Genomic DNA, 19,807 nt, shown 5'->3' with positions numbered 1-19,807 from the left:
TGTATACATGTACATACACCTATTCTATGAAATTAATTCAGGAAGTCACAAACAATGCGTAAAGCTGAGGAAACTCCTGCATAGGCCATTGCTTTTGTTAAGTTTTTGATGTTTTCTTATTTATACTGATACAAAAACTGATTTGTATTACTGACCTTGGATACAAGACAGTTCATACATCTTGTCAAGGATCTAAATCAAAGCCCAATAGAAAGACTCAGACTGGCTTTAAGACACCTTGGAAAAACCTTCAAACTTACACTGCATAAGATAAAAGTTTTTGAATAATACATTTTAAAGCTTAGAAAGACCTCTTTTTTATTCCGTTATTTTCACCAACCACTAGATCATGTTTCATGAACAATAAATCACTGTTTCCAACCGACATAACCCTTTTTGCACTGAACATGCTAACAGGCAACAGTAGGAGAAACTTTGAAAAAGTATTTGTAAGTTTACAAACATACCTATTTTTCATAAATAACTTTTGACATCATCCCCATTCTCCCATGCTTCACTTACTTTCTTTCATCATATAAACAAAAGTACTCAGGATTTTTTTTTTTGTAACAAAGATGAAAACAATGTACCAATTGTTTTTTAAAGCCATCCCATTATAATTAGGATATAAATCTCCACAAAAACATATGCTGTCTATAATAAAGTACTAGAACAAAGATATTTAGATAGATAGATATAGAGGAATCTGTCCGTAACTAATACAGCTAAGACATATCTTATGGAAAGTACTACACATGTCTGCAAGTTACTTTTTTGTTATACTGTAATTGGTTAGTGCATGTCTATTTACAATGCTAAACTTACTCATCAGAAGTAGTTCCAAATGAGTATTTTCCAGCAGCAGTAGAAAGGTTCTGTTGTTTCACAGCTTTGGCTTTTTTGCCATGACTGGTTTTGGCTTGTTTGGAGAAGGAGGGTCGATTATGACTAAATATGCAACTGTATCCCTTCAGCCACAAAAACACTCGCACCTTGTCACATACTAGAGTACCCTTCAGTGAACTTACAACCTTCCTTTGAAATTTCCAGTACAGTAACCACATATTTAAGCTGTGAGCTTGATCAAATCCTGTTGACTTTACCAAATACTCACATAGATTTTATTTGCAAAGGAGTACCTTTCACCCACACAATAATTTAAAGAATATTTTTGCAGTCTGAAGACTCATTTAAGCAGAATAATTGGCAACAATAGCACTTACCTGCTTGTGTGGAATAGAGGTTATACAGCTATTTTCCAACTCAAAACCATGCAATAGCCATTTTAAAAAAAATAATGCAATGTTCAAAATTTATGAAAATTAGGGGTTTACTCATAACGCTTTTTAAGAGGCTTCTAGACACAAGTAGTGCAATTTACTACTTGCTTGTGGTCAAAAGAAATGTGCCATATGTAATTATTTATGGAGAGATACTGCATACAGACTAGGAGGTTTAGATCAGTTGATATGTAATAGTTTGGCCACTGTAAAAATTAATAAGTCAGTATTGCATTCTGGCCTAAAAGAATGATAAGCCTCTTTTCACTAAGAGAAATCAGTCATGACTATCATACTCTCACCAGCCTATTGAAAGGACTAAAACAAATCAATATCACACAGAAAGATGGATCGAGCATGAATCAATGTGGCAAGCACATAACCAAACAGACATGGAATTAAACAAGAAAGAAAAACTAAATGAAACCAAACCAAAACAAAAAGCTAAACAAAACCAACAAAGATTGTCGCTTAACCTGTTTTGTCAGAGCTGGTATTGATGGTATTGGTAGTGATGGAAGTGAAGGTAGTCTTTGCGCTGTCCTTGGTAGTAACAGATTTCTGCTTATTTTTCATGGCTTCCAGTGCTTTGAGCTTCTTGGCATGTTTAGTGCCTTTGTAGTGGGCCGCAGCCTGGCTCTACAAAGGAGAACAAAATGAACCATGCAATCAGGCTCATTTCTAAACTGGCATTCTCTGTATTAGTACAAATACAGACTACCTTTCAATAATGGGTACCATTCACATTATCCAAGTAGTGACCAAACAGAAAATCATATTTAGAATGATGCTTGAAAAACAATGGAAAAATACTCAAGACACCCCAAATAGATAAGTATAGTATTACTGCATAACAGTATATCACCAAAATAAGGTTGTTTTAGTCTACCATGCTACCATTAGTTTTTCTGTCAAGACTTCTTTCACATTAAAAAAAAAAAATTACTCTCAGGCAACGGGGAAGAAGGCACTCTCTTCCCATTTGCTTTGCAGTTTTCCAGTTTGTATTTCAAACTAGAGACTTAGTCAAAGCTTCCCTCAAAGAACAGTTTACTATTAACAGTGGTATCAGGAACTTCTCAGTAAAGACTGACAGTAAAAAGAAACCAAAAGAACCCAAGCCAAAACCAAAGCCCAAACAAAAGGAAGCAAAACATAAAATGCTCTCTTGAAAGCCCATCATCAAAGACTTAACTGAATGTGAGGCAGACATGCAATTAGCTGGCTTTCTTAAAAAAAAAAAAGGATTACTTTTGTTCACCTGCTACAAAAATGTTTGAAATTCAAAGCCAAGAGCATCCTTTCAAAGGAGAAAGCTCACACAAATCCTGTCACAGTCCAAAATGTATTTTGTCTACTTGACATTTTTAAGCTAAAATAGATTTGTATGTATATTGCTATTAAGATTTATGTATTACTTGGAAAGTATTCTTATTATTCTAAGAGTTAAAACCAACTTTCCTGCATGTAATTTATGTTGAAAATATATTTTAAGAATAGCATTTGAAGTAAAGATTACACTTAATAAAAAAAACACTGGCATTAGTATAAATATTCAGAGTTTATTTCTTCTCATAAGTATTTAAAATATTAAAAGAAAGTCTTTTAGTTAATAAGTTTAAGAACCTCAAAAATTCATTTTTTTTTTTTTGCTGAGCTTCAAAGTTTTGAAAGTAACAGCTTCCTTACTCGAATGAGAAATTAAGATTATAGAAAAATAGTCAAAATCTAGCTACTACAGAACTGCAGAGTTGAAAAACAACTATTCTGGATCAGCCCAAGGTCCCCAAAAGGTCAACATTTTGCTTCTGGCATTAAATAGAATAGCAGATACTTAGAACATAAAGGAAAGGTAAATACTTTCTGTTGTAGAATAATAATAAGAAAAAAACACGCATATAATTTACTGACTACAAACTCAAAGGACTGAAGGAATAAAATGACAATTACTTGACTTGCTAAGCCACTCATGTAGGTAGAAAAAACCCACATTATCTAGCATCTGTTAGTCATTAGCTCTGCATTTAATGTTATTTAATATGCTGAATTTGGGAGTGACAGGAAGTTCTACTGAGTGTCAAATAAGAGTGCATATTAATGCATCTTGAGATTTATGACTTCCAGCTTTCATGAAAGCCATGATTCCTTCCAGATGCCTGAGATTTGAGAAGCTCAAGGTGATTAGGAAAGAAGTGAGAGAACTTGTCTAAACCAATGTACGCATGCATAAATTTTCACACATGCATATGCTCTTCTTGTATATTGAGATGCATCATTCAGTTTGGTTGAAAAGCCAGTTTTCTATACCTAAAATAATGTAAATATTGTATTAGGTACCCTTATTGAAAGAACACTGGACAGTGAAGTTATAACTAGATACAACCTGAACAGAAACAGCACAATCATGCACCTTTCACAACTCCCAACACATAACATTAGACATACTGTAAGCCAAATAGAAACGATCAAGAGATATTAATTACTGTTAAACTGAAAGACCAGTGTCAAATTACAATGACGCATTAAAAATTACATTATACAGTACATCCTCATGTTGCTATCATGTCAAATATTTTTAGTTTCTAGTAAAATTTCATTATCAGTCAGCTCCAGATTCTGACTGCACTTGCTCTCCTTAACAGTGTAATTCTTCAAGTACAAAAAAAGGTAGTCAGAATACAGTCCTTAATACTGAATGTGCATATTAGTTTGATATACAGTTTAACTTTATTCACAAAATGGTTGGTGAAGCACCCCAGGTTTATGCCTCTTGCATCCATACTTCCCTTCCAATTCTTGCAGCTACAACTTCACACTCCTCAACTCAATGTTGGATGTACAAGGCTTATATAACGAGGATCTATGTACAAACTGGTGACCTTTTCAATGTTCTGAAATATGTGAATTAAATTGCTCCATAGTAGAAACACATTGCTCAAATTTACAAGTACAATGGCTGCTATGCAGAATTGTCCATTACTCACTTTTCATAGAGTGCTGACAGTTTACCCAGCCTATACTTAGAGATGATCTTTATGCCATTTTTATTTCAACATTTAAATCTGTCCTCTGTGGGGACATGAATCTATCTGAGTTTGTTTCGATATAACTATAGCTAGCATGTTAATGGCAGTTCTACGTAAGAGCACACAGATTGCTCTTAAGCACTTAAGCAGCTTCAAATTAGCTTGTGCTGAACTTCTACAACTGAATTGGAACCCTAAAAAAACCACAAAAAACAACCCCCAAAAACCCCCAATCAAACATCTGTCATTATCTTCCCTTGTAGGAGGAAATGGAAAAAATGCTCGTATCTTTTCCAGCACAGCAATGTAAAGTATGGTATCTCATTGAATCATTTCTTGCAGCCATAAGAGAACTAAAATTATCCTCACTGCTTAAATGGCATTTACTTCTAACTTACAAAACTCATTGCTTAACCAGCATTTACTTGTAGGTTAAGTACAAAAATAACATAGATCATAAAATGTAGTTATTCCCAATTTTCATTCAGAATTAAGAAATATTGAGAGAGAAGAATAAAAGTCATTAGTCCTACTATTTAGTGCCACCATGATGCTTAACTGAGTGAAGAGACTGTACCCCTTCAGAAAGTGAGATGCAGTCCAACAGTTGCTAACACAAGTAGATAATGCATACATATATTACCTTACCAAGCTAAGCTAGAAGTTGTGCTCAGATGAGTTTGTGAACGGCGGTTACAGGTGAAACCCTACATCTATAGTAACCAATGGGAATCAAAGGAGGATTTCCTTTTCCATGTTTTGAAAAGGGGTACTGACTTTTATAATTGCTCATCTTGATGGAAGACAGTCCCCTTTGAGAAACAACTGCTTGACATAAAATCAGATGAAAGAGATACTGGACAATCCTAAGGAAAAAAATCCTTATTTCTACAGAACACTTTGTAATCAGCCACCCTAAACCCCCTCTAATATTAAATTCTGTTTCTCTTCATGATTATAAAAGAACACATTAGAAGAATACCTTCAGAAAGAGCTTACTTCTTTCATTGTAGTTTCCAAGTTTGCTTCTCACATCATAGTTTCCATGTTTGATACAGAGAATTAACCCTAGCACTGTGAAGACAAGTCACTGTCAGCTAATCATGTAGCCCAGTCAGGGAAGCAGCATGAGGATTATGCCAGTTACTGATGGTTCAATATTAGAGTGACTTTAAAAAATATATCTATTCTTGAAAAAGATGTCTAACAAGAAACCAAAAGGTACATTATTACTTCATACTTGAGGATGAAAACTTGAGGATCCTTAACTAAATTTTGAGGTCTCCGATCCTGCAAATTACATGTAAACAAATTTCAGCCTATGGGAATTACTTCAAGGAAATGGCAAGATGTCTAAACAGCAAATCACTTTTCAAGGTTATTTGTAATGAAGTCCTGCTTATTTGAGTGGTATAAGTCAAATTTAGCATCTCTTTTGCAAAACATAAATTCCTCTGGTTCCATGTATCTATCTTGAATAATTAGGGACCTTTCTAATCCTTATATTTTGTAACCTTCCCAAATTGTTAGAATATAAAAAATGCATTTGTCTATATAATGATTTATTTGGTGTATATATATATCTGCATGCTATAAACACACATACATACCATATTGATTTCTGTATACCATAATGATGTCAAAACTCAGCTCAAATACAATATTGTACCACAATTACCATAAGGACAGGATATTACCAAACAAATTGCAATATATCAAGTATGATGAGAAAGGTGAAAAATTTTAAACAATCCAGATAGTATACACTTAGAACTACATGGAAGTCTTCAAAAGTTTGCCTGCCTGCCTAAGGTACTTCACTGAATCATATGTCTTCTCACTTATGTTTTTAGGCATTGGCCCAACAAAAACACTGTGCTTCATTTTTCACATGGAGACAAGGGTTTCTCTTCCTATTCAGAGAGTTTTCAGCTTCACAGCACTGTATCTTCTATCCTTCCCATATCTCTCCCTGTCCACCTCATATTACAGTCTTAGAGATGGTTTTCCTGCCTCATTCATTCCTTCTAGGCAATACCTGCACAGTAAAAGCCAACCCAAAGAACATTTTTAAAAAAGTGGTGTGAATATTTTCCACTAAGTCTTCCTCACAAATATTCAGTCCAACTATCCGGAAGCATCTGTTTTTCATCTTACAATGCATTTTGAAAGATGTTCTTCATGGAGAATGCTCTACTCCATGCTGTCCTCTGCCCAGTTAGTAGCAAGGCTGCATTCTGTCTGCACCCTTAGAAAGTCGCAAATGAGGGTGCTGAAAAGTCCTTTTTTTTGTCTGAGATTTCAGTAGATCACATCATGTCTTTCTTTCCTACCAGCTACTGGATTCTACCATCACCTCTGCTGTTACTCCCAGTAAAACAGTAGAATTTTTTTGCTGAAACATCAGCAACCGATGTCAGGATCCTCCAGACTAAAAAGCTCTAAAAACAGTAAGTTTCCAGGTTCAAACTAGTACTGTCAGTGAGCTGAGCACACATAGAAAGCAATCATACACAACTACACAAGCCAAGAGGGCTTCTGTCCTTGATGAAATGAGGGGAATTGTTTATGAGATACCTATGCTACACATCATCTCAGTCTCTGAGTACAGAACATTTTCCTAAAGTTGGGCTGTCAGTAAGTACTTCAAATACATTTTTACAGATGTTCTAAGCACAAAAGTGGTAAAAATCAAAATACATGTTTTATTTTTGGAACAAGCATCATACTTATTTCTAATGACTCCAAAGCCTTGCAAGTCAGTGATGACAGCACTGCTCAAGGGAAGGTTGCAGTATGCAGCTGAGACATCTGTAGACTACCAGGCATGTGCTATTTACATAACCTGAGCTGATCTTTATGGAACTCCTCCAGTAAGTAAACTGGAGAAGTTTACTGAGAGAAAGTTAACAGCCTTGAGATGCCCAACAGTTGGTTCTGCCTAGGGCAGGGCTTTTATTGTGAGCCATGCCAGATGATATGAGGATTATACAGTTGCTTGCACTGAGATGTATTTACTCTATTTAGTAGGTAACCTTTTATTTGAGGGTATTTCAATCTTTCAAAAAGAATTTCTCAGAAAGCCTACTGTTTTGTTTGCCCAGTGGGTACACACAGGGAATTCAGGACTAACAAGTCCTACTCTTCCTTTCTAGAAAACAGAGGAGTTTCATGGACTTCACCAGAGCTTCACAGACTCACAATACAAGAGACAAACAAAACTTTGCAGAAGATTAAGTGAAAACATGTAATGCAATTTTTAAAGGTAATGTCAACACAATGACATACTTCATATTGAACGAGAATCCTGATTTCTGTCTGATACATACAAACTCAATCTGCAGTCAATTATAGTACAGATAAATGTTGCCTGTCATCATATCTTCCTTCTGCTATGCTTACCTTTGTCTTCTCAAATGTGTCATTTCAATTTTTTGTGCAATTCTATCATCAACATTACTGTGTAATACAGAACTAGAGGTCTAATTACATTATGCACTGGGATGTGACTGTGGTATAAAACACCAAGGATGTGTGTAATATTACTTATTTCAGATATGCTCTGAGAGAAGGTTTTTGCCCCCAAAACTGTGACTGATCATTTGCCCCCTTCGCTACAGCCAAATACACAATAACAGAACAAATACCAAAAAGGACCTTTCTGCAGAAAAGAAAGCATTTCTTCATTATTGTGTCAGAACACATTAAATGTCTCAGCATGTCAATTCCCAAGTATTCAATTTTCTCTTTTCATGTAAAGAAAAGCTTTCTGTTTCCTCTTCTCCTTCAAAAACCATTTATTCAATACACTCATGAACTCAAGGATCACTGAGACTCAAGGATCAGAGAGAATGGGTGCTTTCTGAGCTCACTAGCTCCTTTGCATCCACAAAGCTGCTCCATCCCACTCCTTGTGCTTGGGCTTCTTCCAGAGCCATTTATATAATGGTCAGAGACTGTACCTGGCAGGATCCTGCATCACATTGTGAAGAATTTGGCATTCACCCCATTCTTACAGCAAAATCATCCATCCTATAGTAAAATCAATTTCATTTTCATTATGGAAAGAAGTATCATATTTTCATTATGGAAAGGAAAAGCTATTTTATCTTGGTCAGATGCAGAAAGTTGAAATTTTCTACTTGATGTTTCTTGTCCCATATTGCAGCATCTTTATGACCACACATCTGGTTTGTGCTGTAGGCTGCCACTGAGTATGGGATTATTGGAAATTATCTAAGCAAAATACAAAACTTGCCTAGGTATAATATACTTCACTCTGCATTCTAAGTAGACATACACAGTGTCAAAATATATATAGTGAAGGCAAGGTAGCTAAAGATAGCTCTTCATATACCTGTCATTGTTCTTTGAAGGACACCAGTACTTCATACAGCACAACAAAAGTTCATTGCATGTTGAAATTCAATAAACAGATTATTTACTTTATCATATATTTTATCATTTTTATTGTTAATCAGTTATACTGTTAATCAATAATTGGGTAAATCAGTTTTTAACTCATTTTGACAAGGTTATTAATTTTAGTTCAAATTCTTACATGCTGGCTTCCATAGTAATAACAGTTGCATTTTAGGGAGCTCTTTTGATGTAGGGGATGAAACATTCTCTTTTGCAAACTGATATCAATGAAACTAACTTTAACATTTAATGCCATCTCTACTGTATTAAATGGCAGCATCATTTATTTTCTCCACAGTGAATCTTACTGTAGTCAGAATTCCAAGAAAATATTAAACTTGTTTATTTTTTCTCATTCAGATTAGCCACGTGATTCATCTCAGATTAACCTCAGAATGAGGCAGAAGGTCAAGCTGTACAGACTGTTATGTGCTACACATGATAAAATAAACCATATATTAATTCAGTTTAGTAAATATAACATATATGCTTCCAGTTTTGAATTTGGAACTGACATATCTGGGGCTGAGAACTTGAGCAAACTGCATATGCCATTATAATTTTGTACAAATGTACCCCAGCTTCCCTCCAATAGCAATAGATGCACATCTTATATTCATTGTTTTAATGAACACCTTTCGAACAATATGTCAATAATGGCTACACTAAAGTGAAAGCTGACATATATTTATCTATGAAAAAACAAAGAAAATAAGCTCAAAATGGCTGTGATTAATAATGTGAATATAATTCAATGTTCTGATTATACACAAACAAGGTTTACTTAAGATCAACAGATGCTGTTGAATTTAAAATAACTGTTTTAAAGACAGTAAGTTTCTAAATAGTGTTGAAAAGTTCAGTATTTTCTGCTGTCATCTAAAAAGTAATGACAGTGGTGGATATGTAATCAACACCTTTTTTTTGAATCTCAATTTGTCACAGTACACAACAGCTAATGGCAGTCAAGGGTGTACACATACACTTACCTGCCCAGAGCCTCAGTACATTTAGAAACTTTACACTGAGTACCATAAAACACTTGATTCCCTCAACATCCAGCATGTGAACTGAATAGAGAAAGTTGAGTGGGTGGGTTTAGTGTAGTTCCTCTGAGTGTTTTCACCTGGTTTCTGTTGCCAAGGAAACCATTTTGGTCTGTTTACATTCATTATAGCAGTCTCACTGAATTCTGATTTGCAGATTTTTTTTTGACTGAACCAAAAGCATCATAGAATAGTGGTAAGGCACAAAGATACTACAGGAAATTTTACAGAAAACAGGAGAAGTTTTCAAGGTGAATATTAAAATTCCTATTAGTTCGGTACTATTTGAACTCTATATTTGAAATTACAGATAAGTTAATACAACTTGCATGTAGAAAACCACAAAAGAGGGTACATGGAAATACTTTCACCATGCTCTTAAGCACAGTCTTAATACTTTTATTAGAATTACTGGTTTTAATATTAAAGTTATTAGAAGTTTTCAAATTTCAAGTCTGTCTTCAGAAAAATGTAGATTCGACTTTCTGATTCTTTTTCATAAATATACAGTTACACAAAACTTTAACTTTGGATTTTAATTTAAATTTCAGTAGTTATTTTTGTACAAATCTGTCCTGTGTCCTTTATATCAGCTCCTACCCATAGGCAGAAATTCAAACCCCACAAATAAGTAACATAAATACTCAGATTTCCTGAGCTCTGTTTTATGTGGACTTGACTATAGTTAGATGCTTCCCAGGTCAAATCTTCAGCCTTCTTGTAGAAGGCTGTAAATATATGTAAAATATTGTGTGAACTTTTCCACTGTGAAGAGTTCTCACAGCTACACAAAGATTTATAATTCAAGGCTGAAACTAAGATGGAAGAATTTACAAGTTCTTTCATTCTCCTCATATTCTAAGAGGAATCCAAGCCTTCCAGGTACAGAAACATCAATAGAGAGGCAGTGTGTTTTCTTGGAATAGAAGTACTCTTAGCCCACTAGTTCCTGACTCATTTAGACAAATTTTGTATCTCTAAGATCTTGAGTCCTATGCCAGTGATTTGATAAAAAAGTCCTATTAGGGTAGGACACAGGACTTCTCTCTTTGGGAGGATATATGTGTTACATGAAAATAACAGAGCAAAAACCAAAGTAAAATGGATTTAAAAAAAAAAACCAAACCAAAACAAAGACCAAAAAACAATCAACAAGCAAAATCCAAACCAAATATGTTCTATAGAAAAAATTTATATTTATAAAAAATGCCTAAGTGGTGATAAAAACTAGTGTTATAGCATGGAAGCAAATATGCATTAAAGACTAATTTTATCTAAACTATTAGTAAGAAAAAGGTATTTTGAGAAAAACAAGCAAAATAACCAGAAGAAACAAAGGTTTGTAAAGCAAGGAAAACTTGAAGATCAGGCTACAATACAGTTATATTTATTCTTTTACATAATTTTGTTCTTCTGCCTTGCCTTCAATGATTCTTGGGTGATGCTGTGAACATTCAGAGCCTCAGTGAAGTCCATGCAGTGCTGTGCATACCTACAAAGTTTGCCATCACCTAAGTTCTATCAGCTACTGAAGAGTCAGAGCCTTAGTATTTTGAATAACTTTTAGATATACATAGTGCCCACAGACCCAATTGCGATGACAGTTATAAAGTCAATTATTTGTTCTTGAAGAAGTACATATATGTGGATAGATTCAATTGTTCTAAAAGCTATGCAGACTGAAAAATGGTGGTTATTTACTAACACAAGTAGATTGTTATACTATTATCAATACAGAACAGACAAAAATATCTTCCAGTAAAAAACTGACCTACTCCTGTGTGTAAGCCACTGTTAGGGATACAAAACATTACACAAAACTTAGTAAGAATGTTCTACTTTACTTACTATTTACACTGCAAGTTGTTAAAAACTAACCTACTCCTGTGTGTAAGCCACTGTTAGGGATACAAAACATTACACAAAACTTAGTAAGAATGTTCTACTTTACTTACTATTTACACTGCAAGTTGTTATATTTTCTCTTTTTCCTACAAACCTTCATTCCCTCTACTTCAAATTACACTGAAATCCGAAAATTCATTTTCTTCCATTGACCAAAACAAAATACTGAAGCTACAAGAAACTGGCTGCAACTCTACAAGCCCTGCTGGATAAGAGCAGCCCCACTGAAATCAACAGCACATTTTATATGATGAAGTGTTATAAGAGGTAAAGGGCTCAACTTGTAGCAGCTGAGGTTTAGACTGGATATTAGGAAAAATTTCTTCACAGAGGCGGTGATCAGGTATTGGAAGAGGCTTCCCACAGAAATGCTGGAATCACTGTCCCTGGAAGTGTTCAAAAACTGTGTAGATCAAGCCCTCAGTGATACGGTTTAGTGGTGGTCTTGGCAGTCGTGGGTAATGGTTGGAATTGATGATCTTGGAGGTATTTTCCAACTTAGTTGATTCTATGATTCCAAGGCAACTGCTTAAAAGGTGGTCTGTATTACAGGTTCAGTCACACTGCCTTTTACATTTCTCATCTTTAGTCAAGCACAAGTTTTCCAGTTCAAAACTGATGTTGTGTAACATAAAAAGATCAAACTAGACAGTTGTAAGAGCCCTTTCTGAGTTTAAAACTTAAGAAATCATTAAGTATCTTATATTTGTCTGGTCAGAGATTATTGAAAAAGTGAAAGTTCCAAATGGTACTGAAATTTAATGCTGAGACTCCAAACTCCTTGGAGGAGGCAAATCCCTTCATACCTATTCAAAATATTTATTAACATATTTATACTTATTTATTGCTCTTTTATGCTGTTCTTTGTTATTCCTCAGTGCTGATTCCCATCTATGGTAACTGTAACTCATATGAAATGAAAAAAACCCCAGTCTTACATCTCAGAATTAAGAATTACAGAGATCTGATAAATGTGAATTAGTATAAATAAGTCAGTAACATTTAACGTTTTTCCACCCATGTCCTCCAAATTTTGGAATGCTGCTGAAGTGATTAAGAAATACTATAGTTTAACAAAGGAGGTTAATTTAACCTTGCAGACATGACCTTAACACCCGAAGAAATGCTGTCTTAATTCACACAACACTTGTGTGAAACAGAAGACTTAGTTTGCTTTTTATGAAACTTTAGCCATGGACAGTTGATGACATCATTAACCAAGAAGAAATTAGACCATCAGAACTAATGAGGTATTAAAATACCTCAGCAAATAATGAAGAGTATTCAATATTTCTCTTCCTTCTAGCCTTTAAAAATAATTAAACAGTTGATATTTCCACTAGCAAATGTACAGAAATATACAGCTCTTAAACAAGATACTGAAGCTCCTTATAAATTTTGTATTGAGATAAGAGTTCAGAACAAAGCATTCCTGTCTAGACTTCTGAAGAAAACTAGAATGTCAGGGGAGAAACACTGCAAGTTTGCACGTAGAGTTTTTGGTTAAAAACTTAACTTGGCTGCCCTGGCCCCTACAGTGTTACTTCTGGAAAACTGGTTTCTGTAAAAAGTTGTAGAGATTTCTAAATCCTCTCTGAATAAAATGAAAAGAAGAATCTTTATCTTCACCTCCAATGATGAACTGAAATTGTGAATAGCTCTCAGTTCACACTTATGACCTTTCTGTTGTGATAATTCTCAGCATGACTCAATATGCTTTGCAACACCCTAATCTTACATTATGGAGGACATCCAGCTGAAAACCTCCAGCTAAATGAATATAGAACACTCATTAACAAAAACTCCTAGCAGGTTTCTAAGGTGGTGTTGTACATTTGAGGTGTATGGACAGCTTGACACTGATTTGAGCACTCTGAGTTTCAAGATGCTTTCTGGAGTTCAACTGCCATTAAGTACTGCTGAAGGAACAATATGGGACAGCTATGCCTTTTGTGTTTGTATCCTTATGACTTCTAAAACTGAATCCTAAAAATATTTCTTTAATATACTATGCTTAATATTACTATTAAATTGCATAAACCAATAAGTGCTATTTCCCTTGGGTGTGTATTAACAATTTACTTTTTGCAGACAAGTGCACAAATATGATTAGCTTTTGCAAATTGCTCCTTATTCTGTTACTGGTAAGTAATTTTTATATTATTGCAGTGTAAACAGATGCCATTTTCCATCACATATTCAGCAGTAACGAGCTAATTCAATGTGTTAAAAACAACAAAAGATCTTCAAGAATGAGCTATTTGCTTCAACAGTCCAAGCTCCATTGAAATCTATGTTGAAATCACCCATGATAGGAAGATAGCAAATTACTCTAGAAGCTGTGTTGCAAAAGAAGAACTTTCTTAGTAATTTATTATAATCCTGAATGGTTCTACTACCTTCATAACATTCATATTATTGATCAAATTCTTGAAAATTGATTCAGAAATTATTTTTTGAGCATAACTAATATACTTCATTACTTTTCTTGTAAAGAAACAACATCGTGGCAGGAGCTTTACAACTGTTTTAATATTCACTCCCATGGATTCATTATAGACCGAAGTCTAGAAACAATGAACCATGCTGTTTTCACTGCCCTTTGGAAACTGCAAGGACCAACTTGCTGAGAGAAAAAACAAAACAAATCAAAACAAAACCCCAAACAACCCAACAAAAAAACCCCAAGCATGTTAAGTTTAGATTGTGTGGGTGAAATCCTGGCACCACTTAAGTCAACAGAAATGCTGACATTTATTTCAACCTGGAAAAGGATTGAAAGCAAGTGTGATGCTCCACCTGGACCCTGTGGAAAGAATTTAAAGATGGATGGACAGCCTTTGACTGAGCCAACAAAACAAAATGTACAGCACCACAGCAACACTTCAGTTGTGCTTTCAGCACAAAACCATGTAATATTTCACTTGGAATATACTAGTTGTCTACCCTCACAATAGCATGTTTGGGTAACTCTGCATCATCTTGCTTGGTGTTACGTACTCATACTCAGCTGCTCCTGGTATGTAATCCATCCATACACTGTAAAAAATATCTACAGAATGAAAATTGAGAACACCCAGAACAGTCCCATGCAAACAGAAACGACTTGGTTTGTTCCTCTGTTTTTTCTTTACCAACTTCTACTTAACATTGCTAGAGACAACCACACCATTTGAGTCATCTGCACAGGAATATTTGCCTGTTTGTTTTCTGTTTGTTCTGCTTTGTTTTTTTTTTTTTTTATTTTTTCTTTTTATATTGCAGCAAACCTGTTTGTGAAACTTATGCATGTGTGTATATAAATATTTATATGGCTACACACACACATCTCAGGCAACCTGCCATCTCACCAGAAATACTATATTAGATGGAAAGGTTTCCAATGTTGAGTACATTTGATACAGCAGACATCCAGCTATAAAGCTAACGAAGACTCTCATATTTCATGAGAGAGATATAATCCATTGTCCTGAGTTTTTTAGTGGGTACCAAATAATCTGTGCAGCAGTTTATGGGCAGATATAAAGCCGCGGCATATATCAGAAACACTACATAATGCTATCTAAAAAATAAAACTTCAGAAGGTAGCAGATAAACCTTAGAACTCTCAATCTCAACTGAATCTCTGGGACTATCTTTCCATTTTAGAATAATTTCCTATTTTTGATCCTGGAACCAAATCATACCCGAGTCCATCCATAATAAAAATACACCCAAATGTAATAAAAACTAAATAGAATAATTCAATATATCTCCCAAATACAGTGCTTTATGCTATGAATAATTTTAAGAATGACATTTATTCCAACATGAATGAATATTAGACAGACTAAAAAGTCAAGGACCCTATCTTAAAAGAACATTAAGGGTGCATGACCTAACAATGGATACGGAAGGGTAATAGCAAACTACAAATGTCGTGGTTGTATAAGGAAGTACTTGCAGGTGTAGGTTGCTATGACCTATCACATTATGATAAATATTGCCAGTGGGTCACGTAAATCTAACTGAGACAAATTACCTTTCCTGAGACAGTTAATTTTCCCAGTGCATCTTCCTGGCTTTCAGAGTTCAGGATGGCCCTAATGACTGTAACCACATCACCCCTCTGCCTGTGAGTGCCATTCTCCCCAGAGCCTCATGAGGCCTCCACTCCCAGCTCTGGCTGAAGTGCTCCAGTGTGTTCCACCTATCCCGCCAGCCAAATCTGCAGAATTTATCACCACTTAATGATGCACACATTTACTGAGTAATTAGCATTTTGAAATGTACAGCACTGTGACTACCCCAAAGAAGACGTGAGAATACGATCTTGGGTAACATTCAGAGCCCTACTGATGATAAGAGAACTTCAAGAAGGCCCACTTTGCAAATGAGATCACAAAGGCCATCAGGACAGATGCATGAATGTCATGTGCAGTGTGTTAACATTTAACAGTTTGCAAGACTTTTGTGAAGCCATTTACAGAGAAATATGAAACTAGGTCAGGACAGCTGGCTTTAGCACGCAGGGTCCTACCAAGTCTGGATATGATTTAACTTCTAATACTTTCTCTTTTAAGAGGGTTGAGGCTATAATCTTTAATTCAGTGCTTCTTCAATTTCACCTTGCAGATACAGCTTCAGCCTCAATATCTTTGCCCTCCAGTCTCCTAAAACATACCTCTTGTTGCATTCCAAATACAAAACAGGTATTACTTCCTGCTGAGAGTTTTAAGATGTATTAGCACCTTCAGGCTTACACATGGTCAATCTAACAGGTTTCTGCAGGCAGACAACTCGCCAGGAATCTAAGTAGGAGCTTTCAGACTAAGCCAAAACGTATGCTACTCCAAATGTGGTAGGAGCGGAAGCAGTTTTCTGCTAAAGACAGATTAAATCTGTAGCTGAACTGTTCATTCATTCATATGCAAACATGCCTTTCAGCAGACCTATGACTTCTGCAAGTTCAGGAATACAGGTCTGAGATACCCTGATGTTTTGTAGGAGATAGCCCCTACCTTTATACCTGATCAGATAGGTCACATCATAGGACATGTGTCTTTTCACCACATAGCATGTTACCACAGGAGCCAGAAACAGAATTTATTGTCTGAGTAAATCTTTGCTTCACATGGCTGCACAGTCCCTTCTTCTTCTCCCCATTTACAGAACTCACATCCCTCAAAAAGGGTGGAGTCCACTACTGCTCATTAGACAGACATTAAGGATGACCTTGTCACAGAGAATTTTATGTGGTTATCTACAGTGCAAGAATTTCAGAAAATTGCTCTCAAGATCTTAAGTTAATGATAAGGTCATCACCCCGTTGATTTATCTTTTGTAGTGCTGAGAAAAGAGAATTATGAAAGTTATGCTTCTCCCCAGACAAAGGGCCTCAAGGGCCAACCCATCACTTAAGAGTTTGAAAATGCACCTTTGCACATACAAGAACAGCTTGCAGTGAAATAATAAAGGCCCCCACCTTGTCCTAAATGCAATTTTTCATGTTTCTACAAACAGCATACTGAAATGCAATGAGCCTCTGTTGGCCCCCCCAAGCGAGCAAAATCCTGTCTTCTTATCTACAGTTCAAACCAATCAGTTTGTTATGAATATAAATGCCCAATTAAAAATGCATATATAGTATTGCTGGGACCTCTTTTATAGAAAAAAAAAGAGTTATGCCTGCAAAACACACAGATTCTTGTAACTGCAACAACAAATGTTTCAAGGCTTGAATTAAAATTCATAGTCCAATTACAGTAAGTGGCTATGCCTCTTCACTGGGAATTAATCTCTTACTACTCTGTTAGCTGTTTCATGTCAGGATCAGCCATAATAAACCACCAAGATGTTTTCATGAGGATGATGGTGGGGGTGGAGGGTAGCACATTGATGGGCAAAGTAGATAAATATCTTCATTCTTTGTTTTCCCATTCAGGGAATATGGAAATCAATACCTTTTGGATAAAAGTAGATTTTCTGAATGGGACAACATGTAATCTCTGTTAATTTTAAAAATCTAGGTTTAAAGCAGCTATTCTAAAAGTGCTTCTGTCAATATTCCATTCTGCAAATACCACAAAAGCAGTAATCAATAGACTTGAGACATCTTAACTTTCATGTAGGTAAGTAGGTGGGGGGAAAAATAATAAAAAATTATTAAGACTGACTATAGAGAAGATCTGAATCCTAAATAACCTCAGCTGGTGAATGTCTGGGTGACAAACCTCCTCCCAGTTGTAAAACAAGACTTGCACAGGCCAAATGTATTCCATGATTCTGTCTTCAAGATTTTTTACTCTCTGGACTTAGACACATTCTCTTTTGGATGACTTCTTTGCTTTCAAAGAGTATCTTTATGATCATTCAGCATTAATAACTCCTCAATGGCTCTAATTTTTCTGCACTGTTTACTCTGCCACCTGAAATTTTCCATTTCTCAATTCATCTTTTTTCTGTCATGATAACCCAAATTTAATTATGAACTATGACAGACTCAGAGACTCCATTCTTTCCACATATTGATCTCCTACTCTGTATCATCACACCTGTTATTCAGTATTGCTTATTTGTCTCTTCTCTAACATAGCTACTTCTTCCTCTTGTGTGCCTTAGAAAAACACACCTACTCCAACCATTTATTCCATAAATTACAAACTCAGAAAATACGTTTTTTCTTATTTACTTTCAGACATTTTTTACAGGCTTGACTTCAAATGTTCTAACATGTTATCTAATAAGTTGAATCACATGCCTACTGGTTGTCAAATCCTCCCTCTTTCAAGAAAGCTTAAATATGGGTTTCAGAAAGTATTTTTCCATTAATTCATTCACCGATCCCCTGCTGCTCTCCCTACCTTATATTCTTGTTTCATTTCTGATTTATTAGAAAATAAGCTCTCTAGATAAAAGATCTCATCTTACACATCTGTAAAGCACTCTATACTTCATAGACATTTAGCTGTAGGCTCCTTGTATAAATGAGCCATAATATTCTCCAGGTTCTAAGTAAATTACCCATTAAACAGTATCTCTACTATTTTTAAGATCATTATTGCAGAATAATTCAGACCATACTGATAACATGCTTCCTGAGAAGATTTCCAGTGTATTTTGTGATTAATGGTTGTTTATCTGTATCAATAGACACTCAGCAAGACACATGACAGAAATGCTGAGCTTATTTTCTCTTGAGACCTTGCTGTTGGTTCTGATTTGAAGTAGCATGGACTAACGTCTACAACAGAGATCACAGCTACAACTGAATTAATCTTCAAAATGGTTAAATGATACAAAAAATCAGTTCATAAGAGTCATCAGAGCAAAGGCTTATGTTTTGTTAATGTTAATTTTCTTAAAAGATCAAATTGATTAATTTCACTCTCTACAGGATCTGGAGAGAGAATAAACAAATTCACAACTTGGTTCTATAGCTTAGGCAAGATCCTTTTCGACAAGGGATTTTACTTTTGATCATTAGGATGCCAGTGCTGGCAATTCAAAGGCTGTGTAGCACCTGTAAAATTCATACAAAAATTAGCTTCCCACCGTCAGAAATTATACTTGGCTTTGACCTCTAAAGAGCAAACATGGTCACAAACACCAATGAAAATGCTGTATTTGTTTTCTGTTATGATGTGAGTCCAAGAAATCACCTTTCTCATCTTGTTAGCCTTGTCAATGTTGTAACAAACTTCTGGCAACTGTGAAGTGCATATTTTCCACTCGATACAAATTTCTCTTCAATTCCTTCTATTAGGGCAGACAATGTAAAATAAAATATTAGATTCTTCTTGGAAGGACCAGAGAACTTGTGCTCCTAGTGAAATGTGCCTTAACTACTTAATCCTTTGGGCAAATGCAATCAGCCCTACAAGAAAGAAATGACTGAGTGGTGAGCACTAATACAACCCAATCGATTTTACCTAAGAGTCTGTACCAGTACTCTTTTATCTTGCTGCACACCCGATCCTCATGATTCCTGCTACTTGAATGTCACAGCATCTGCTCTTTTCTTCTCCTGAATATCTGTTGTTTTCTAACTTCTTGCCAATTGTTTTGTGGGCAGCACCACCTCCAACACCATTAGTTTAGCATAGGACAAGCTAATAAGCCCACAAAGACTGCTGGTTTTTCTCTGCAT

At 35.4% G+C, this 19,807-nt stretch overlaps 1 protein-coding gene across 1 annotated transcript in view; it reads right to left on the bottom strand.

Moving 5' to 3' along the window:
* The window catches only part of ZNF385D (zinc finger protein 385D), a 420,486-nt gene that overhangs the window by 61,138 nt on the left and 339,541 nt on the right, over positions 1 to 19,807 (bottom strand). Inside the window, exon 5 of the mRNA XM_013129993.3 lies at positions 1,757 to 1,919. Within this exon, the coding sequence (XP_012985447.3) occupies positions 1,757 to 1,919 (163 nt within the window). The remainder of the gene's footprint in view (positions 1 to 1,756; positions 1,920 to 19,807) is intronic.

The sequence above is a fragment of the Melopsittacus undulatus genome, chromosome 1, assembly GCF_012275295.1.
Source record: "Melopsittacus undulatus isolate bMelUnd1 chromosome 1, bMelUnd1.mat.Z, whole genome shotgun sequence".
Taxonomy (NCBI): domain Eukaryota; kingdom Metazoa; phylum Chordata; class Aves; order Psittaciformes; family Psittaculidae; genus Melopsittacus; species Melopsittacus undulatus.
The sequence above is the reverse complement of the archived record's forward strand: the minus strand, read 5'-3'. Positions and strand labels throughout refer to the sequence as shown.